Source organism: Rhinatrema bivittatum, unplaced genomic scaffold, assembly GCF_901001135.1.
Source record: "Rhinatrema bivittatum unplaced genomic scaffold, aRhiBiv1.1, whole genome shotgun sequence".
NCBI lineage: Eukaryota > Metazoa > Chordata > Amphibia > Gymnophiona > Rhinatrematidae > Rhinatrema > Rhinatrema bivittatum.
In genome coordinates this window covers 1-21,632 of record NW_021821347.1, presented here as the reverse complement: position 1 = coordinate 21,632, position 21,632 = coordinate 1, and the positions used below count along the sequence as shown (strand labels likewise).

At 47.9% G+C, this 21,632-nt stretch overlaps 1 protein-coding gene and 1 pseudogene across 1 annotated transcript; both read left to right on the top strand.

Annotated features, from left to right (window-relative positions):
* The window catches only part of LOC115082616, a 56,894-nt pseudogene extending 36,285 nt beyond the window's left edge, over positions 1–20,609 (top strand).
* Positions 20,610–20,611: 2 nt separating this feature from the next.
* LOC115082615 (cullin-associated NEDD8-dissociated protein 1-like) lies at positions 20,612–21,617 on the top strand. Its single transcript, XM_029586827.1, has 3 exons — positions 20,612–20,956; positions 21,360–21,465; positions 21,563–21,617. Exons 1-3 carry the CDS (start codon positions 20,629–20,631, stop codon positions 21,615–21,617), a joined length of 489 nt encoding a protein of 162 aa, XP_029442687.1. The 5' UTR covers positions 20,612–20,628.
* The last annotated feature ends 15 nt before the right edge of the window (positions 21,618–21,632 follow it).

The following is a 21,632-nucleotide window of genomic DNA, read 5'->3' as shown; positions in this document are numbered from 1 at the left end:
AGAATTTGTATTGCTTTTTATTTTCTGTATCATTGATATCTATGCAGCGTATAGTATGTCTATGCATATGTCTCAATAAAAATTTTCAATTATAAAAAAAAAAAAGAAGAAGAAGGCTACAGGTTGTTTTCCAGTTATATGTTCTACTGTTTTTAAATGTTGACTTTTGCTTGATTTGTTATTTTTACTGCTTGGATAATCTTTATACTGAGGGGATGCAGGTGGCTCACCAGGTTAAGAGAGGGTGCCCTTCAAGTTTTTCTCTGTCTCCATCTGCTGGAAGGGAGGCATAACCCACAGTCTGGACTGATCCGAGGTGCTACAGGAACAAAAATTAGCAGGTAAGAACCAATTTTCTTTTCCTAGACAATTGGTATGTGGGGGCACACTGATCAGCAGTGGGTGTCTTGTGGAGTGGGACCATGTGTGTTCCTGTACACTGTGAGGAGAGTGGCACATTCCTTTGTCTTTGCTTCATGGTTTCAGCATAGGCTGCATGGCTGCTGCACATGGCATGTGGAGGCCACCGTTGCTTGGCCCAAGCCTCAACTTTATGCAAGTCTTGCTCCAGGGGTGAAGAGGTTCTTTCTGAAGAGAACCTTTTGGGCGCTGATAGAAAAAAATTGGCCTCTAAGACAGCAGGCCTTTTAGTGGAACTAGGCCTACTGGGAGATCAGAGCAGGGAAACTGCAGTGGCCATTTTAGATTTTCCCACATTTATGGAAGAGCGAGGAGAGAGTTTTGCATGCCCGTTGCTGTTAGCTCCAGTGTCAGCGATTTGAGCATGTCGCTGGGGTATGAGCCTGGTAGGCTTTCTATGCAGGTGAACTTGGAACAGAATCCAGGAGGAGTGTGTAAGCACAGAATTTGTGCTGCTTATGCATAGGGCTTTTTTTTTCTTCAAGAAAGAGCTCTCACTCTGGTACAGGAGCATGAGGCTCTATTGGGATGCCATCTCCTCTACCCCTCTCCCTAAGTGCTGTCTTAGGGACAAGGATATTGCATTGAATGATGAGTGGTTGTCTTCAGGGGATTAATCTCTGGATGAGGACCCTGGGGCAGCTCCAGATTATATTGAATGGTAAAAGGAACCCCTGGATTGAGGGGAGATCCCTGTCTCAAAAGGGGATGACCCAAGGAGTTGAACATTTATTTAGAATAGAGGTCTTGGGCATTATGATTACTCAAGCCTTGTCTGAGTTAGGGATTAAGGGGAAGTCATCAGAACCAGTGGATGAGGATGAAGATCCTATTTTAGAGGGGTTGAGGGTCTCACCAAGGCTTTTCCTGTTCAGGGGATTGCCAGGGTTTTGGTCTTGGTGGATTGGAACATGCCAGAGGCAGGCCTGAAGGTTGGTAGAGCCATGGAAAAATGTATATCCCTTTCCAGATGATACCTTGGCATTATTTAAATTGCCTAAGATAGATGCCATTGTTTTAGTACTTATGAAAAAGACTACTGTCCCTTTTGAGGGAATTGTGTCACTCAAAGATGCTCAGGATAGGAAGATTGAAATCCACCTAAAGAGGTCCTTTGAGGTTTCAGAGCCATGGCTCAGGCTTGTTTGTGCTGTATACAACAGCTCCCGATGACTGGTGCTGCAAATGGTATTTCTTAATGAGAGGCCGAGCAATTGGAATCAGGGCTGGCCTTTATTGCACATGCCTCATATGATTTGATTCGTACTTCAGCGGCAGCTAGGAGATTGTGAGATGGGCTGATAATTTATCTAAGACTCGGTTGGGGAGCTCTTTGGAGGGGATGTGGAGAAGCTGGCCAAGCATTATGGTGACTCCAAGACTCTTAAGTCACCAGTGGATGACATACCAGTGGGGGTTCCTAGGCCTCTTTGGCAAAAAGAAAAATGGTGCCCTAGCTGGGTTTCCACCGTCTGTAGAGCAAAAGCTTGCCAGGAAAAAAAGGAAATGGAGGAGGGCTGAGGGAGAGAGAAGGGGTTATGGATGAGGTGAGAGAGGATGGAAGGAAAAGGGAAGAGAATGTAAGTGGGAAGGGTAAGAAGCTATGGGTTAATGAGGGAAGGAAGGGCACGTGGCATCAGGCGAACCACTACTGGGTGTGCAATGGGAAGGCCAAGCCTCATCCGTAGAAAAAGAACAATGGGGCACTGTAGGAGCACAGCCACTGACTGGGAGGTAAGGTTACACCAAAGAAGGAACTGGCTGGACCAAGCGGGGAGGAGAGAAGTTGGGATGAGAGAATAGAGGGAGAAATGAGGGGAAGAAAGGGATGAGTGAGGTGGAGGAGAAAGGAGTGAATGAAAGGCAGTGTGAGGGGGAGGGAAAGGGATGAATGAAACAAAGAGAAGGGTGCAGCGTGGGGAGAGAAAGGAGGGGGAAAGGGTGAATGAGAGGGAAGGGATGGGGTCTCAGACCTGGAGGGTGGAGGCAGTGGTGGTAGAAAGGGCGAGACTCAGAGGGGGCCACTGCAGCCGAAGACAGAGAGAGAGAAGCAGCTGAAGAAATAAAAGCAAGAAAGGCCCTGATAGAGCTGCTGGTGGCGGAGAAAGGAAAACTGGAGCGAGGCCTTGGCATGAGGAAGCGTTTGTGTTTCTGCGAGAGCATGTGTAGCGGGACGCGTGGGGGAAAAAAAGGCCATACTGCATTGAAAAGCAGCGGCAGTAGCAAGCAGCATCGGCCTCAAGCAGCAGCGCAGGCCTGGAGCAAAATCAGAAGCAGCCAGCAATCAGCAAGGGAGATAGCGTTAGCCCCCATGGGCAATGGGATTCTTTTTTTTTTTTGGGTTGTGAGGGTTGGAGGAGGCTGCTTCAGCTGCCATTTATGCTTTAGGGAAGGGAGAGAGTGGGAATGAGACAGCCAGCCAAGGTATAAGTGAGAGACAGAGATGTGTGTGAATGAGAGCTTGTGTGTAAGTGAGATAAAGAGAACATGTGTGTGATTGAAAGTCTGTGTGTAAGTAAGAGAGAGAGAGCATTGTGTGATTGAGAGAGACTGGTCAGGAAGGTGACGTGTTTGTGTGAGAGACTGGTTGGGGAGATGAGAGACAGAAACTGGTCCTGAGAGTGTGACTGGTGTGAGTGAGAGAGACAGAGACTGGTTGTGGTTCCTAAGGAATGGGACCATGAGGACAAAGCTTCAGCAGCCCTTGCTGCCTCTAGTGAGTACTGTTGGCCTGCAAGGGAAAGGAGTAGGAAAGTTGCTGGAGAGGGTAAGTAAAGGTGGCTTTTTAAATTCATTTTTCTTGATTGACTGCCATTTTAATTATTGGGTATTATGTGGTGTGTCTGCTGTTTTGAAATATTTTGTTAGTGTTTGAAGAATTTTTAATAATTTTAAGAGTTTTTAGTTGTTAGATGTTCTGTTCATCGGCTGTTTTGAAACATTTATTAGTATAGTTTTACAATTATTTCTGTGTGGGGATATATAGCAGCTTGACTTGTTCTGTTTTCCTAACTGGAGGTGCATTGGTGGTAGGGCCTGATTTAATATTCGTAGTGTTACCATTTTATAGGTTGAGTTGTTAGTTTGTGTGTTCCATAATACAGGTGTAACTTTGTGCAGATTAGTTTCTGTGCATTATTGCAGATCCTGGGAGTGTGTTAGGTGCCATGGCTAGTAAAATACCTCACCTTATTTGTTGTGTTTTTCTCAATAGGACATGCAAGGGTGGTGAACTGCTATTTATTTATAAGTAAGGCTATTGTTCCTGGTACTAGAGGGAGTTTGTGTAGCTGTTATTGAGATAACCCCATAGTATTGTGTTTTGTATGATGATTTGTACAGGGAATGTTATAGTTCTTTCTGCTTTATACCCATTGCTGAGGGGTGGGAGTGGGGGGCTTCCTATGGATGCAAAGTGTACATTTACATTTAGCCTTGTGATTGTCATGTGTTCAGTGTGTCTCGCATGTGAGAACCATCTATTAGGTGTGTCCCGACAGGAAAAAAGGTTGAGAATCACTGCGCTAGGGTATAACCTGTGGGCAGGGAACTTGCCCAGAGGCAAGCAGAAACCCAGTTGACAGGTGGGAGGTTGGCAGTGTAGAAGCACGTGCACAGGACCCTCCAAGTGGCCACAGGGTTACCCTGCGTGGGTAGTAGGGGCGGCGCTGCGATGTTACGTGACAAAGGCTTATGAAAATTACTCTCCTCGAGCAATATTTAAAGGAATCTTGCAGGTAGAGAGGTTCTTAACTGAAAAGCGCATATGGAGTTCACAATGCCCATTCTTTTGGCCACATTAAAAAGGGACGTTTTTAGGTCAGGTGAGTAAAGGACAGATGCGTACATTTTCCCCCATGTCTCTGCTTGCAGAAGGAGAAGATGCAAAGTACATAGGTACTTGTGTGACCCCCATGAGCAAATTTTCAAAGAAAAACAACTCTAGTAATTTTTCTCTTTGAAAATTAAAATAATAATAGTTATCATTTTTATAGCATTACAGAATGTACATGATACTGTACAGTAGTCATAAATATTCAGGCCCCAAAGAGCTTACATTCTACGTGGGTATCTGAGGCAGTGGGAGATAAAGTGACTTCCCCAGGGTCACAAGGAGTGTCAGTGGGTGAAATGGGATTTAAACCCTGGCTTACCTGCTTTTCAGCACAATGCCACTCTTCCTTATTGCCTACATGGTCTGCATGTAGAAATATGCCTGCTTAAGAAGGCTACTGAAAATTGACCCCTTTAAGATTATCTTTCCCTATATACATCACTTTGCTCTTGTCCACATTAAGTTTCATCTGTCATTTAGATATCCAGTTATCAAGGTCCACCTGTAGTTCTTTTCAGTCTGCTTGTTTCACTACTATGCATAATTTTGTGTCAGCTGCAAATTTGTTTACATTACACATTGCTTCTTTTTCCACATCGTTTATGTAAATGTTAAACACTAGTCCTAGTACACATCCCTGGGACACTCAGCTATTTACCTCTTTCTACTGACCATTTAGTGCTACTGTTTACTATCTAGTGTGTGTGTTGTTGTTTTTTTTTTTGTATTTGTATCTTTACAGATCTTTTAGCCAACTTAACAAAAGTCCCAAAGGACTATTCCAATACAGATATTGTCAATACAAAGATTTCCAACAACAAATGCACAAAATATGGACAAAATGTGTACCAACTTTTGTTTAAATTATGGTTCATCTTCCTATTCTCCTCATTCTCTTCCTTCTGTATCCTATCTACCTCCATCTTTCCCCCATTCCCCTGCAGTCTAGATATATTGTTCCGTTGTAAGGCCTACAAAAAGAAATACATCATCACTTAGCTACCAATAGACACATCAATCAACTGTTTTACACCAGTGGGTATAAGGACCCCATACACATTCAAACAAGTTACGTCTGTCATTATGTAAAGCAGTCAGTTTTTCCATGTAGTATTTATTTTTAACATGAGTAGTCAAAAGATGAACGCTAGGCACAAAGTTCCTTCTCCAACCTGCCACTGTTTCACCTTTAGCAACTGACAGGATCTTTATTATCAGCTTAGCTTTTCGGTAGGGACTGTCAGCTAGAATAGCATATAAAAGAAAACTTTTTGGATCTTTGGAAAAGTCCAGAGTTACCATTTGCACCTCATCCCAAAATCATTGGATCCATGCATGCTCCCACCAAATATGATAGAAAGTACCCACCACATTTCATCTCCAGCAACAATCTGTAACTGATGGATAAAACTTATACAACCTGTCTAGTGTTAAATACCATCAGAATAAGACCTTAAAACCATTTTTCCATTATAACTGATGATATAGATACTATATAGAAACATTTATTCCATAATACATCATCCAGCACTTCTCCCATATCCTTTTTGCGTGCAAGAATGTGTTTAGCCTTATCCCCGAATTTTGGAAAGAGATTAAGATAGATCTTAGATATTAATCCCTCAGACATTCCCTTTGAAAAACACAAAATTTCAAACACTATTGGCGTTCAACATGATTCCCTAAATATTATCCCATCCAACAAAAAGTGTCTTATCTGCAGATAAGCAAAAAAAAGTTTGTCAGCTATTGAATATTTAGCCTTTATGCAAAACTAACTATAGTCTTATTCTGGAAAAATTGGCCTAGATACCACAAACACAGAACATTCAGCCTTCAAAAAACTGGGTATATAATGGAGAAATTACTTACCTGATAATTTAGTTTTCCTTGGTGTAGACAGATGGACTCAGGACCAATGGGTATAGTGTACTCCTGCTAGCAGTTGGAGACTGATCAGATTTCAATCTGACGTCAGCCCCTAGTACATATACCCCTGCAGGAAGTGCAGCTCTTCAGTATTCTCCTCGAAAAGCATTGTGGATATATGTATGACTGACTGATTGATTAACTTAATTTGGTTAACTTGGATAACTTCATAACTAGGTTAAACGTTAAACTTGATTAACTTGAACTGGTTGATTGACTATAGCTGGAGACCGCCAGTGTACTCAACCGGAAGCGTCGACACCCAGCAGGTAAATGAAAAACATGGCTTACCCTTGAACATTTGAGGGCCCTGCGTGACGGCAGCCAAGGGGCCACGGCGGGAAGGCGTATAGTAGAGTCCCCGGGGGCCAGGGCTGTACCAGGGCATCAATCCCTTGGGACTGCGGTTCCCGCCTGCGGCTGAAGTATCTGGATACTTGAGCGTTGGATCTGTTTGCCAGAAGGTCCACGTCCGGTGTTCCCCACCGATCCACTATTATCTTGAAGGCTGTTGGTGACAGCCTCCATTCTCCTGGGTCTAGACTTTCCCTGCTGAGGAAGTCTGCCGTGATGTCTTTCCCGGCGATGTGGACGGCGGAGATCTGCTGGAGGTTTGCTTCCGCCCACGCCATCAGGAGGTCTATTTCTAGGGACACCTGTTGGCTTCTGGTTCCCCCCTGCCGGTTGATGTAGGCCACTGTCGTGGTGTTGTCCGACATTACTCTGACCGCTTTGTTTCGAAGTTTGTGGACAAACCGTATGCAGGCTAGTCTGACTGCTCGCGCTTCTAGGCGGTTGATGTTCCATCCCGCCTCTTCTGCGTTCCACTGCCCTTGGGCGGTTAACTCCTCGCAGTGTGCTCCCCATCCTCGTAGACTGGCATCTGTGGTGAGTAGAGTCCAGGTTGGGGAGGATAGTCTTGATCCCCGGCTCATGTGGCTGGCCTGCAGCCACCACCGTAGCTGGGTCCGAACTCTGCCCGGGAGTGATAGACATATGGTGTAGTTCTGGGACCGTGGGCTCCACCGTGATAGGAGTGAGCGCTGTAGGGGCCTCATGTGGGCTCGCGCCCATGGCACAACTTCCAGTGTGGATGCCATCAGCCCGAGGACATGCAGATAATCCCATGCTGTGGGACGAGGATTGTCCGGCAAGGTTTGTAGCCGGTTTCACAATTTTGATCTCCTTGTGAGGGTCAGGCTGACCTTGTCCTCTTTGGTGTCGAATCGGACTCCTAGGTACTCCAGCGACTGTGAGGGCTGTAGGGAGCTTTTGTTTGTGTTGACTACCCATCCTAGGCTTTCCAGTAGAGTTATGACTCTGCTGGTTGCTTGGCGGCTTTCCTCCGGTGACTTTGCTCTGATCAGCCAATCGTCCAGGTAGGGGTAAACAAGGATTCCTTCCTTCCTCGGTGTTGCCGCCACCACCACTATTACCTTGGTGAACGTCCGGGGTGCTGTGGCTAACCCGAAGGGTAGTGCCCGGAACTGGTAGTGACAGTTCAGGACTTTGAAGCTTAGGTAGCGCTGATGTTCTGATGAATGGGGATGTGCAGATAGGCCTCCGAAAGATCCAGGGATGTGAGAGACTCTCCTGGTTGTATCGACCTTATAACGGATCGTAGGGTTTCCAAGTGGAAGCAAGGGATCCTAAGGTGGCAGTTAACCGACTTGAGATCCAGGATGGGCCTGAATGTTCTCTCTTTCTTGGGAACGATAAAATAAATGGAATAATGGCCAGTATTTATTTCCTGTGGAGGTACTGAGGTTATGGCCTCGAGTGCCAGTAGCCTGGACAGTGTAGCTTCCACTGCCGCCCTCTTGGAGGGGTCGTGGCAGGGGGACTCCACGTACTTGTCCGGAGGGGTTCGTAGGAAATCCAGGTAGTACCCCTCCCGAATGATGGCTAGGACCCACTTGTCCGATGTTATCTCGACCCATCTGTGGTAGAATAGGGCTAATCTGCCCCTATGGCTTCTTCCCTTGGATGGGTCGGCTGAATTTCATTGTGTGGTGTGGCTGGGGCCCATACCCGAGCTGGTTCCCCTCTTGTTGTGCTTGGTCCGAAAGGACTGGTTCCAGCCCGTAGGGCGGGGCACTTGATAGTTGTTCCTGTAAGGATTGAAGCGCTGTGAACTTCTGCCCCTGGAGGACCTGGGGAAGGGACGCTGATTTCTCTTTGTCTTATCTTCCGGCAGTCCCCCTCTTTACTTTGGGACCCCAAACAACTCCCCATAAGTAATATTTTCCATTAATACGCTGCTCTGTTTCACACCTTTGCTTTCAAAAATGTGCACACTGCCACATACAAATAACCCTGATTTGCACCACTAGATAATACTGCTTAAAATCAGGGGCAGCCAAACCCCGGATAGCTTCTTCAGATACATTATTCTCCTACACACCTTCAGTGTTCTCCTTTTCCAGATGAAACTAAATATCTGTTGCTGGCATAATTTCAGAATGGCATTGGATACAGGAATTGATAAAGTCCGAAATAAGCAATGCCATCTCAGTACTATTGTCATCTTAACAGCACCTATATGCCCTATCCACGATAATTCAGATTTATGTCAATTTAACAGATCTTTCCTTGTTTTTGCTAACAAGGGGATGTAATTTAAATGGAATATTTATTTCCAATCTGCTTCCAGCTGAATTCCCAAATATCTTATGCTCTCTTTTTTTCCCACATGAACAGAAATGATTCCTTTGATCTAGTCACTTTATTAGCCAAGAGATTAAGGTTTAATAGTTCCGATTTTCCCCATATTAATTTGTGTCCAGTCAGATGAATCCAGAACAAATGGCTTTATACTCCCCTACCGGCAGATGGAGACAGAGTAAACTGATGTCACACTATATAACCCCCTCTAGAGACATCAGCTTGCCAGTATTCTCCGTCTCCAGCAGATGGACATGCATCTCCCCACTGGAGATTGCTTCAATTTGAGAAAAGGAGAAAAAAAAAAATTCACCCTGCTCTCCTACGGTATTACTCAGTTGAGAATTCCTGAGGTGATTTCTGTGGTCCCTCAGAAGTGTGCCTTGGACCAGTAGCTGGTTTTTCAGCTGGCATGGGCTAGGACTTCCTTACTCCCAGTTTACGTGCTCAGCATGCCGTTCCACTGTTCGTTCCGCTCCGTGGGAGGTCGAGAGATGTGGGCAGCCTGGCAGGTTGAGTAGCCTCCATTGGCTAGGCCTGCTCTGAGGTTTCTTGATTGTGTGCCATGAGGTAGGCCTCAACGGCTTTTCATACACTTATTAGGCCAGCGGTTCTCAACTGATGTGTTGCGACACACCAGTGTGTCGCCAAGCACTGGCAGGTGTGTCGCAGCTCCCGGTGTTCCACAGCCCCACTTGTGCTTCCCTTCTCCCTAGGGGCAGGGCTGAAGACTGGAGAGACGCTGCACACCACCGCAGGCCAGGCCGGCAGGGCCGAAGAGAAGAGAGACCTGCGTGCCGCCGCCGGCGGGACTGAAGAAAGGAGAGACGCTGCGCGCCACTGCGGGAGGCCAGGCCGGCAGGGCTGAAGAGAAGAGAGACCTGTGTGCCGCCGCCAGCGGGACTGAAGAAAGGAGAGACGCTGCGCGCCACTGCAGGAGGCCAGGCCGGCAGGGCTGAAGAGAAGAGAGACCTGCATGCCGCCACCAGAGGGGCTGAAGAGTGGAGAAATCCTGCGCAATGCGGGAGGCGGCTGGAGAGAATTTGCACGCCGATGGAGGTCAGGCCAGAGGTGGCTGAGAAGCGGAGGCCAGGTTTATTGGGCCAAACAATGAGAAGAGGCTCCATGTGAGCTTGTATGTGTATGGTAGAATGGGTGCCTAGGTGCATGAGTGGGAGCTTTTGTGTGTGTGTGTGTGTGTGTGTGTGTGAGTGGTAGAATGAGTGCCTGGATGCGTGAGTGGCAGCTTTGTGTGTGTGTGGTACAATGGGTGCATGAGTGGCAGTCTGTGTGTGTGTGTGTGTGTGGTACAATGGGTGCCTGGGTGGCAGCTTTGTGTGTGTGTGTGTGTTAGAATGCATGCCTGGGTTGGTGAGTGGCAGATTTGTGTATGTATGTGTGTGTTACAATGGGTGCCTGGGTGCATGATGGGCAGTGTGTGTGTTTGTGGTAGAATGGGTGCCTGGGCGCATGAGTGAGAGCTTGTGTGTGTGTGTGTGTGGTACAATGGGTGCATGAGTGGCAGTATGTGTGTGAATGGTTGTAAGTGACAGAGTATGTGTGTGATTGAGACAGACTGGTCAGGGAGGAAACTGTTGTGAGTGTGCGTGAAAAACAGAGACTGGTCAGGGAGGTGACTGGTGTGTGTGTGTGAGAGAGACACTGGTCAGGGAGGTGACTGGTATGTGTGTGTGTGAGAGAGAGACAGAGACTGGTCAGGGAGGTGAATGGTGTGTGTGTGTGTGAGAGAGACACTGGTCAGGGAGGTGACTGGTATGTGTGTGTGTGAGAGAGACAGAGACTGGTCAGGGAGGTGACGTGTATGTGAGAGAGACAGAGACTGGTCAGGGAGGTGACTGGTATGTGTGTGTGTATGTGAGACTGATCAGGGAGGTGACTGGTGTGTGTGTGAGGAAGAGATACTAGTTAGGGAAGTTACTGGTCTGTGTGAGACAGAGACTGGTTGTGACTGGTTGTGGGCCCTAAGGAAGAAAACAGTGAAGACACAGCTTCAGCAGCCCTGCTGCTTCTGGTGAGTGCTATTGGCCTGCAAGGGAAAGGAGTAGGAGAGTTGCTGGAGAGGGTAAGTAAAGGCAGCTTTTTAAGTTTATTTTTCTTGATTGACTGCCATTTTAATTATTGGGTATTATGTGATGAAGGAGAAATCCTTGGAGTTTAGGGAATAGTCATCTTGGCTCTCAGTTAAGTAGCAGTACCTAAAGGATTTTATTATCTGCCTCCATCTGCTGGTAGGGATGCAAAACCTACTTCTCTGGACTGATCTGTGGTATTCCAGGATCAAAAATTAACAGGTAAAAAACAATTTTTCTTTTCTGCTGCGCCATCTCGCTTTTTGCTACTCGGGGAAACTTATTGTCAACCAATGCTTTTGATACTGAAAGACGCTGATATAAGCAGAGGCCCCTCAGAACTCCAAGCTCAAGCATCCATCTTAAGAGGGTGATGTCGCTTTCTGATCCTCATTTATTATCTTTTAACCAGTTACCAGTCCACAATAGGATATTGCTTCCTATCCATGATGTTTTCATTTCCTCTGAGTTTCTAATGAGGAACTTTTATCTCAAATGCCTTCTGAAATCCCATATAAATGATTTCTAATGTGGTTGGTTTTTCTGCTTCCTCTGCCAGCTTGGGCCCCTTAGTTGGAAAAGTGAAAGAATACCAAGTGGAGACAATTGTAGACACCCTGTGTACCAACATGCTATCTGACAAAGAACAGCTGCGAGATATCTCCAGTATTGGACTGAAAACAGTCATCTCCGAACTACCTCCAGCATCCTCAGGTAATATGACTGGGATTGTTTGCCCAGCATCTGGGACTAAACTGTGGGGCAATGTCATTTCTGTACTGAGTAAAAGAGTCTGGGGGCAGGCGAAGGAAGCAAGAGAGGGTTGTCACTCTAACCTTATCAGATCAGGATTTGGAGTCTGCTGCGTGTTTCAGGTTCAGCATTGCTCGTGTAAGAGGGTGTTACGATCCCGGTCACTAGCCTAGTGACCGGGCTCTTACCTTCCTCCGTGGCACCGCGAACCGCCGGGTTTCTGGCCTCCAGGGCCGCATGGCAGCGGCGTCTCCTCGTGGAGACGTCGTCAGAAACTCCTCCCCCCAGCCCTGGTACGCGCGCGCGCGCGAAGAGCCGTGTTTTAAGGCGTCTGCACCCGGATGTGCAGACACGCCTCTTTTGACGTCAGCTGATTGAGCAGGGGATTTAAGCCGGGACTTTTGAAGTTGCAATTCGCCTTGCAACGAGATTTCTCTTCGGAGTGCTAGTTGCCATCGTTCATCTGCCTGCCTGGTTCCTGACTTCAGCCTGCCTGACTCTGGTATCGTTCATCTGCCTGCCTGGTTCCTGACTTCAGCCTGCCTGACTCTGGTATCGTTTATCTGCCTGCCTGGTTCCTGACTTCTGCTTGCCTGACTCTGGTATCGTTTATCTGCCTGCCTGGTTCCTGACTTCTGCCTGCCTGACTCCGGTATCGTTTGCCAGCCTGGTTCCTGATCTCTGCCTGCCTGACTCCGCTCTCTGCCTGCTTGTACCCCGGTTCGTATCGCTTCCTTGGATTCTTCTGTTATCACCTGAGATTCAATGCAGCTGAGATTCAATGCCAAGAAGTGCAAAGTCATGCATATGGGGAGCGGAAATCCGAATGAACTGTATTCGATGGGGGGGGAAAGGCTGACGTGCACGGAGCAGGAGAGGGACCTTGGGGTGATAGTGTCTAATGATATGAAGTCTGCGAAACAATGCGACAAGGCGATAGCAAAAGCCAGAAGAATGCTGGGCTGCATAGAGAGAGGAATATCGAGTAAGAAAAGGGAAGTGATTATTCCCTTGTACAGGTCCTTGGTGAGGCCTCACCTGGAGTACTGTGTTCAGTTCTGGAGACCGTATCTACAAAAAGACAAAGACAAGATGGAAGCGGTACAGAGAAGGGCGACCAGGAAGGTGGAGGATCTTCATCGCATGACGTACGAGGAGAGATTGAAGAATCTAAATATGTACACCCTGGAGGAAAGGAGGAGCAGAGGTGATATGATACAGACTTTCAGATACTTGAAAGGTTTTAATGATCCAAAGGCAACGACAAACCTTTACCATAAGAAAAAAATCAGCAGAACCAGGGGTCACGATTTGAAGCTCCAGGGAGGAAGATTCAGAACCAATGTCAGGAAGTATTTCTTCACGGAGAGGGTGGTGGATGCCTGGAATGCCCTTCCGGAGGAAGTGGTGAAGACCAGAACTGTGAAGGACTTCAAAGGGGCGTGGGATAAACACTGTGGATCCATAAAGTCAAGAGGCCGCCAATGAAGAGTGGGTGACTCGCCAGAATGATGGCTACTGCCTGGAGACAATACCCTTAGTCAATAAACATACACATGGTTACTGTGACTCCAACATCACTCTAAGATTCAACAGCAAGAGGAAATGTGGAAAAAAGGATTTGCACTCACAATGACGGGAGTAGCTGGCTTGTTACGGCGGTTACTACCCCAAACCAAATATCCAAATTACTACCTCCACCTTCCTCTATTCCTGATGCCTTTCAACTAGCTTGATCACTCCATTCTTATACTTCACTTTCAATGCATATCCAGCATAGTTCTCTGCTTCAACAGCAGGGGAAAAGAAAAACTGTTACTTCACACATCCAGCAGAGCTCTCTGCTTAAACGGCAGGGGAGAAGAAAAAAGGGTTCGCACTCACAAAGCGGGGAGTAGCTGGCTTGTTACGGCGGTTACTACCCCAAACCAAATGTACCTGATACTTCACTCTCGACGCATATCCAGCATGGCTCTCTACTTCAACGGCATCGGAGAAAGACTGATACATCACGAATTTCCAGCATAGCTCTCTGCTTCAACGGCAGGGGAAAAGAAAAACTGATACTTCACGCATATCCAGCATAACTTCAACGGCAGGGGAGAAGAAAAAAGGATTCACACTCACAAAGCGTGGAGTAGCTGGCTTGTCACGGCGGTTACTACCCCAAACCAAATGTGCCTGATACTTCACTTTCGATGCATATCCAGCATAGCTCTCTGCTTCAACGGCAGGGGAGAAGAAAAAAACTGATACCTCACGCATATCCAGCATAGCTCCCTGCTTCAACGGCAGGGGAGAAGATAAACAACCAATAAGGGCTGTATAACATAATCTGGGTAAAAACAAATAAGCATGGGTGTAGCTTGCTTATTGCGGCGGTTACTACTCCTACTACCTCTAACTAATCAAGCTAGATATTTCACTTGGATGCAGCTCCTCCACCGCTCTCTACATTAATGGCGGGGGTGGAAGGGAATTAGAACCAAGAGCTAAGAGAAACAGATAAGTATGGGAGAAGAAATGAGGGAAGCTTGCTGGGCAGACTGGATGGGCCATTTGGTCGTCTTCTGCCGTCATTTCTATGTTTCTATGTTTCTATGTTTCACCTAAGACCCAGCGGTCCGGGTCCCTACAGGCTCCTCCTGGGGGGATCTCGGGCTTCCAGGGCGAAGACTCCTAAGCCCTAGTGACCCGGGCCTCTACAGCTCCTCTGGAGGGGTCACGGGTTCCCAGGTGAAGATTCATCGTTTCATCTAGTCTGCCTCCCGTCCGTCTCCCTCCAGCGGTCGGCCCAAGGATCCACTTCCGGATTGGTCAATCACAACAGTTTGCAAGGCCATGGATCCGGCAGATCTCGCTGGGCTTCAGGCCATTCCTGGGTTGGCACAACGCCTGGTGCAGCCAGCAACAGGTGTTGGATTCGTTAGTAGCCACGGTTGAGCGCATGGCTACTCGAATGGACAATGAACCTCCTGGACAGGCTCCGCCTCCGGTTCCGGCTCCAGTAGTCACATTCCAGACTCAGACCCAGCTGCCTGCTCCTTCTCGTTATGCTGGGGATGCCAAAGCTTGTCGTGGTTTTCTCAATCAGTGCTATGTGCGGTTCGCTCTACTTCCCAATCAGTTTCCTACTGATGCAGTCAAGGTGGCGTACATTTTCTCCCTGCTGGATGACAAGGCGCTGAATTGGGCATCTCCTATGTGGGAAAAGAATGATGCCGCTCTCTCGAGTCTGGACCTCTTTGTGGCTGAGTTCAGAGCCGCGTTCGATGAGCCTGCTCGCCAAACTTCAGCGACTTCGGAGCTCTTGCAAATTCGCCAAGGACCACGTACACTGGCAGAGTACGCTCTGGAGTTCCGCACCCTGGCGCTTGAGGTGGGGTGGCGAGATGATGCCCTTCGGGGGATTTTTCTTGAAGGTCTAGCAGGCCGGATTAAAGACATTCTTGCTGCCAGAGAGCTCCCTGAAGATCTCAATGCTCTCATAGAGCTTGCTGGACGCATTGATCAGCGGTTGCAACAGCGGGCTAGAGAGGTACGCCCACTACGGCGCATGTCGCCACTAGCGCCGGTCTCGTCTAGACCTCTTGCCTCTGTTCCCCGGTCTACGGGGGCTACCGCAACACCATCTTCTGATGAGCCAATGCAGCTGGGAAGAACTACCCTGACTGAGGAGGAGAAGCGCCGCCGCAGGACACAAGGTCTGTGTTTGTATTGCGGCGGGAAAGGACATTTCCTGTCTAATTGCAAAGAACGGCCGGGAAACGCTCACGCCTAGGAGTAAGGGAGGAGTGTCCCCTGGGCTGTTTGAACGCTGCTCCTCAATGTACGGTACCGGTAACTTTAAAATTTCCTGAGGAGTCTTTTGAAACTCGGGCTCTGATCGACTCAGGGGCTGGAGGGAACTTCATTGCTCAGTCTCTGGTTGAGCGCCTGCAAATAACTACTCAACCTCGGGAGCCCTCCTTGCGAGTCACCTCCATTCAAGGGACTCCATTGGCCGGGAGTATCTCCTTGGTTACAGCTCCGATTTCTCTCCAGACCGGCCTATTCCACAGCGAGGTGATCTCTTTCCTGGTCTTGGAAAAGTCGGTACATCCTATAGTTCTTGGCCTACCGTGGTTACAGCAACACTCTCCCATAATTCACTGGGACAATTTACAGATTGCTCAATGGAGTCCACAGTGCTTCCAGTCCTGCATTACTACTACTGGGAGTTCTCCCATCACTCTGGCACATGCGGGGCCAATTCTTCCGGCGGTGTACAGTGAGTTCTCCGATGTATTTTCTAAGGAAAAGGCGGAGTTGCTGCCACAACACCGTCCCTTCGACTGTGCCATCGAGCTTCTTCCCGGTACTACACCACCCCGGGGTAGGGTGTATCCGTTATCCCAACCAGAGACTAAAGCCATGTCCGATTATATTAAGGAGAATCTCGCTAAGGGGTTTATACGTCAGTCTAAGTCTTCTGCAGGGGCAGGATTCTTTTTTGTAGCCAAAAAGGACGGATCTTTACGTCCTTGCATCGACTATCGTGGTTTAAATAGGATTACTAAAAAGAACCGCTACCCGTTACCCTTGATCCCAGAACTTTTGGACAGACTCCAGGGGGCTCGAGTTTTTACCAAACTGGACCTAAGAGGAGCCTACAATCTAGTGCGCATCCGTCCCGGGGATGAGTGGAAGACTGCTTTCAACACCCGGGACGGGCACTACGAATATCTGGTTATGCCATTCGGCTTGTGCAATGCTCCTGCCGTATTCCAGCATCTCATGAATGAGATTCTTAGGGAACTGCTAAACACTTGTGTCATTGTCTACCTGGATGATGTTCTCATATTTTCGCAAGATTTGGATTCTCATCGCCGACAGGTCCGGCAAGTTCTTCAAATTCTCCGAGACCAGCACCTTTACGCCAAACTGGAAAAATGTCTCTTTGAGCAGGACTCTTTGCCTTTCTTAGGGTATATCGTGTCTGCCACAGGATTTCGCATGGACCCAGAGAAGGTTTCGGCCATCAAGAAGTGGCCTCAGCCTACAGGATTAAAGGCGTTGCAACGCTTTCTGGGCTTCGCCAACTTTTACAGACACTTTATTCCAGGATACTCCCGGCTGGTGGCACCTTTGACAGCCTTAACAAGGAAAGGAGCGGATGTTCGCCACTGGTCTGCAGAGGCTTGTAAAGCGTTTCAAGATTTAAAGGACGCGTTTCTGTTGGATACTTGCCTACGACACCCTGATCCGTCACGTCCCTTCATAGTGGAGGTAGATGCGTCCAGTGTGGCGGTAGGTGCAGTACTTTCTCAGCACTCTAGTGCAGGAACTTTACTCCCATGCTCGTATTTCTCGAAGAGATTCACTCCTGCCGAAAACAATTACGGTATCGGCGATAAAGAACTTCTCGCCATCAAGTTGGCGTTTGAGGCATGGAGGCAGTGGCTAGAAGGAGCTCAGCACCAAATCACGGTGTACACTGACCATAAGAACCTGGAGTTTCTTTCCCAAGCCCAACGCCTCAATCCCAGGCAGGCGAGATGGTCATTGTTCTTTAGTCGGTTCGATTTTATCCTCAAGTACCGACCCGCCGCTAAGAACATCCGAGCCGATGCTCTGTCCCGTAACACCATCCTTGAGGAAAGGAGTGACTCTCCACAGTATATCATTGACCCAGCCAGGATTTCTCTTGACTGCACTAGTGTATCTCAGCAAGGACGAGTAGTAGTACCTCGACGAGACCGAAGGAAGGTTCTGGAGTGGGCTCACGACTCCCTTACAGGAGGTCATGCCGGCCGAGTAAGAACTCTCACTCTCTTGAATCGATTCTACTGGTGGCCTCGGGTACGTCAGGACGTTCAGGAATACGTGGCATCTTGCCCAGTATGTGCCAGGCAAAAGCCACTTTCGGGTCGACCTTGGGGTCTGCTACAACCGTTACCCATTGCCACAGAACCATGGACACATATTGCCACAGACTTTGTGGTAGATCTCCCTCCTTCAGAGGGTAAGACTGTAATTTGGGTTATTGTGGACCGTTTTTCTAAAATGGTACATCTCGTACCACTGGACAAACTGCCTTCTGCACCTGAGTTAGCACAGCTGTTCGTACAACACATCTTTCGAGTCCATGGTCTTCCACAAAGTATAGTCTCTGACCGTGGACCTCAGTTTACAGCTCGCTATTGGCGAGCCCTTTGCAATCAGTTCGGGGTTCAGTTAAATTTCTCCACCGCTTTTCACCCCCAAAGTAATGGACAGACGGAAAGAATGAATCGGTCTCTCAAGTCTTTTCTCCGCAGTTTCATTTCTGAGAAAAGAGATAATTGGGTGGCGTTGTTGCCTTGGGCAGAATTTGCATATAATAACCATGAACACTCTGTCACGGGCCAATCACCTTTTCAAACGGTTTTTTGGTCGTCATCTCAAACCTCCTGTCCCAGTTCCAGTGGAGGTGGCATCTCCTGCGGCTCAGTCAGCAGCGACTCAATTTCGTCACCTATGGCAATCACTTCAGCATCGTCTTTCGTCTGCAGCACGGAAAGCACAGACAACAGCGAATCGTCATAGACGGGCTGCTCCGACACTACTACCTGGTACTAAGTATGGTTAAGTACCAAAAATTTGCACCTTTCAGGCTACTCTCGCAAGTTGGCTCCTAAATTCTGTGGTCCATTTCCAGTGGCAGAACGTATTGGATTGGTATCCTACAGACTTCGACTGCCATCATCATTGCGCATTCACAATGTATTTCATGTGTCCCTGTTAAAACCTGTGGTCCACTCCCGTTATCATCACCTCACTCCGGATGATGTCTCAGCATCATCTCCTGGGGATCCGGTCTATCAAGTACACGAGGGACGTACGATTTCACAATCGTCGGTGGGAATATTTGCTAGCCTGGGAAGGCTGTGGTCCTGAGGAGGATTCCTGGGAACCTGCGCGGAATATCCTGGATAAGACTCTGCTGTCCCAATTTCACTTGGACAACCCTGGAAGGCCCGGTCCTTCAAAGAGGGGGCGTAAAGTGGGGGGTACTGTTACGATCCCGGTCACTAGCCTAGTGACCGGGCTCTTACCTTCCTCCGTGGCACCGCGAACCGCCGGGTTTCTGGCCTCCAGGGCCGCATGGCAGCGGCGTCTCCTCGTGGAGACGTCGTCAGAAACTCCTCCCCCCAGCCCTGGTACGCGCGCGCGAAGAGCCGTGTTTTAAGGCGTCTGCACCCGGATGTGCAGACACGCCTCTTTTGACGTCAGCTGATTGAGCAGGGGATTTAAGCCGGGACTTTTGAAGTTGCAATTCGCCTTGCAACGAGGTTTCTCTTCGGAGTGCTAGTTGCCATCGTTCATCTGCCTGCCTGGTTCCTGACTTCAGCCTGCCTGACTCTGGTATCGTTCATCTGCCTGCCTGGTTCCTGACTTCAGCCTGCCTGACTCTGGTATCGTTTATCTGCCTGCCTGGTTCCTGACTTCTGCTTGCCTGACTCTGGTATCGTTTATCTGCCTGCCTGGTTCCTGACTTCTGCCTGCCTGACTCTGGTATCGTTTATCTGCCTGCCTGGTTCCTGACTTCTGCCTGCCTGACTTCGGTATCGTTTGCCAGCCTGGTTCCTGATCTCTGCCTGCCTGACTCCGCTCTCTGCCTGCTTGTACCCCGGTTCGTATCGCTTCCTTGGATTCTTCTGTTATCACCTAAGACCCAGCGGTCCGGGTCCCTACAGGCTCCTCCTGGGGGGATCTCGGGCTTCCAGGGCGAAGACTCCTAAGCCCTAGTGACCCGGGCCTCTACAGCTCCTCTGGAGGGGTCACGGGTTCCCAGGTGAAGATTCATCGTTTCATCTAGTCTGCCTCCCGTCCGTCTCCCTCCAGCGGTCGGCCCAAGGATCCACTTCCGGATTGGTCAATCACAACAGAGGGTGTGATAATTTCACAAACATCTGAAGAATTAATAGATGTGAAGAAGTTCAAGTAGGATTAGTTAACATGGAAGAAAGTGGAACTCTGCAACATAGTAACTTTAATAAATTATGACAGCAGATAAAAAAAAAAAGTTGTTGAAGATTTATTCCAATTTCTACCACTTGTAGATGAGCACACAAATTAGCTTTGCCTAATCCAGCATCAGCTTTGTCTCCTATGATCCCACCCAATCTCTCAATCCTAATTCCACCACCGTACTCCATGACTGGCCTAAGTATTTCCCTTTGTTTCATGTCTAAAAGCTTTGTAACTTGTGTGGGATATGATGGCCAGTTTAGGCCAGAAACATGGCAACAGAGGTGAGGAGGGACCTATTGGCTCATAACAGATGATTATCGATAAATAATTTGCTTGCCCACAAATAATTTGAAGTAAGTAGTATTGTAGACATAGGAGGTAATTTTACACTTGTAAACATAACGTACTATTGTAGCAATTTTAAAAAGCCATTTATGCATGTAAAGTGCACGTACACATGAATATCCTATGGACAATTCAGTATATTGTAGCAATTTTCAAAAGTCCACTTAAAGTGCATTTACACATGTAAAACCCAATTTTAAGTGTGTAAATGCTTCTTAAAATCAGTCCTTGTGGGTCTGTTGGTGATTAAATTTTAGATTCCAAATGCTATACTTGATTGGAACATGTGGGTTTGAATTCCTAAGCAATGATTTCTTTCACAAATATAACTGATTGAAGGGGACTGTTAATGCCCCTTTCATGTCACCTTTGGCAGCGGTGGTCTTTACTACCATATGAATCGGGATTCATTGTTTAATGGATTGTTGGTGTTTTCTTTCTTGGTGTAGGCTCAGCGATGACTGCTAATGTGTGTAAGAAGATCACAGCTCAGCTGACAGGAGCAATTGGGAAGCAGGAGGATGTGTCCTGTGCAGCTAGAGGCGCTGGATATCTTGTCAGACATGCTGAGCCGGTGAGAGCGGGTCTGTGTAAGGCATGCATGCCTGGGAACATGCTGTCCTTACTGACACTGTCACTTGCTATTTCTGTGTCTGCGCTTCCAGGTTGGGTGGCATGCTTTTTGCCTTCCATTCATCCATCCTCAGCTGCCTTCTCCCTCAGCTCACGAGTCCTCGTCTGGCGGTGCGGAAGAGAGCTATCATTGCGCTAGGGCACCTTGTCCAGACCTGCAATGGGAATATCTTCACAGAGCTGATGGACCGTCTCCTGAGTGAACTGCAGGGTGGTAGCGAGTCCACCTCCAGCACCCGGACCTACATCCAGTGCATGGCAGGCATCAGCAGGCAGGCCGGGCATCGCATCGGTAAGAGGATATTGAGGGAAGACTGGGCACTACATGGGTGAGGGGGTTAGGTCAGAATCAGAATGTCGAGGGCAACGAGCCTGGAGGTTCAGAGCAACTAGGCAAGGTGAGGAAGCTCTGCTTAGTGGGAGCCCTTTACTGTTCCATTCTGTCTTTTTAGCTGTCTACTCAAAGCAGCCTCATTTTGATAGTAGTCGTCTGCTTATGAAGAAAAGATGACTCTCGATTCCTAGAATGCAGAGTATGTGAGGTCATGGAGCATGCTGTTGTATTGGGTGTAATGTAAGGAAATTGCCCAGTGCTGTGATAGATATGCAAGCTAGGAATCTATGATAGTTAACATCAGACATTTATTAATAAGCTGAAGAAGAGTAGGAAGATGAGTGCTCATTTTCTCTTTCAGGAGGATATCTGGAGAAGATTATCCCTCTAATTGTCAAATATTGTAATGTGGAGGATGATGAGCTTCGAGAATACTGTTTTCAGGCATTTGAATCTTTTGTGAGAAGGTAAGGGCTCCTCCAAGAACTTTGTTTATATCTAAGCAACAAGAACTCCTGTTAAACATAGCAAATCTTTTTAATCAACGTCTCTCCTTTTTTGAAGGTGTCCAAAGGAGATCTCTCCTCACATCTCCAACGGTGACGGGGACTGTGCTTGATGTACATCGCGTATG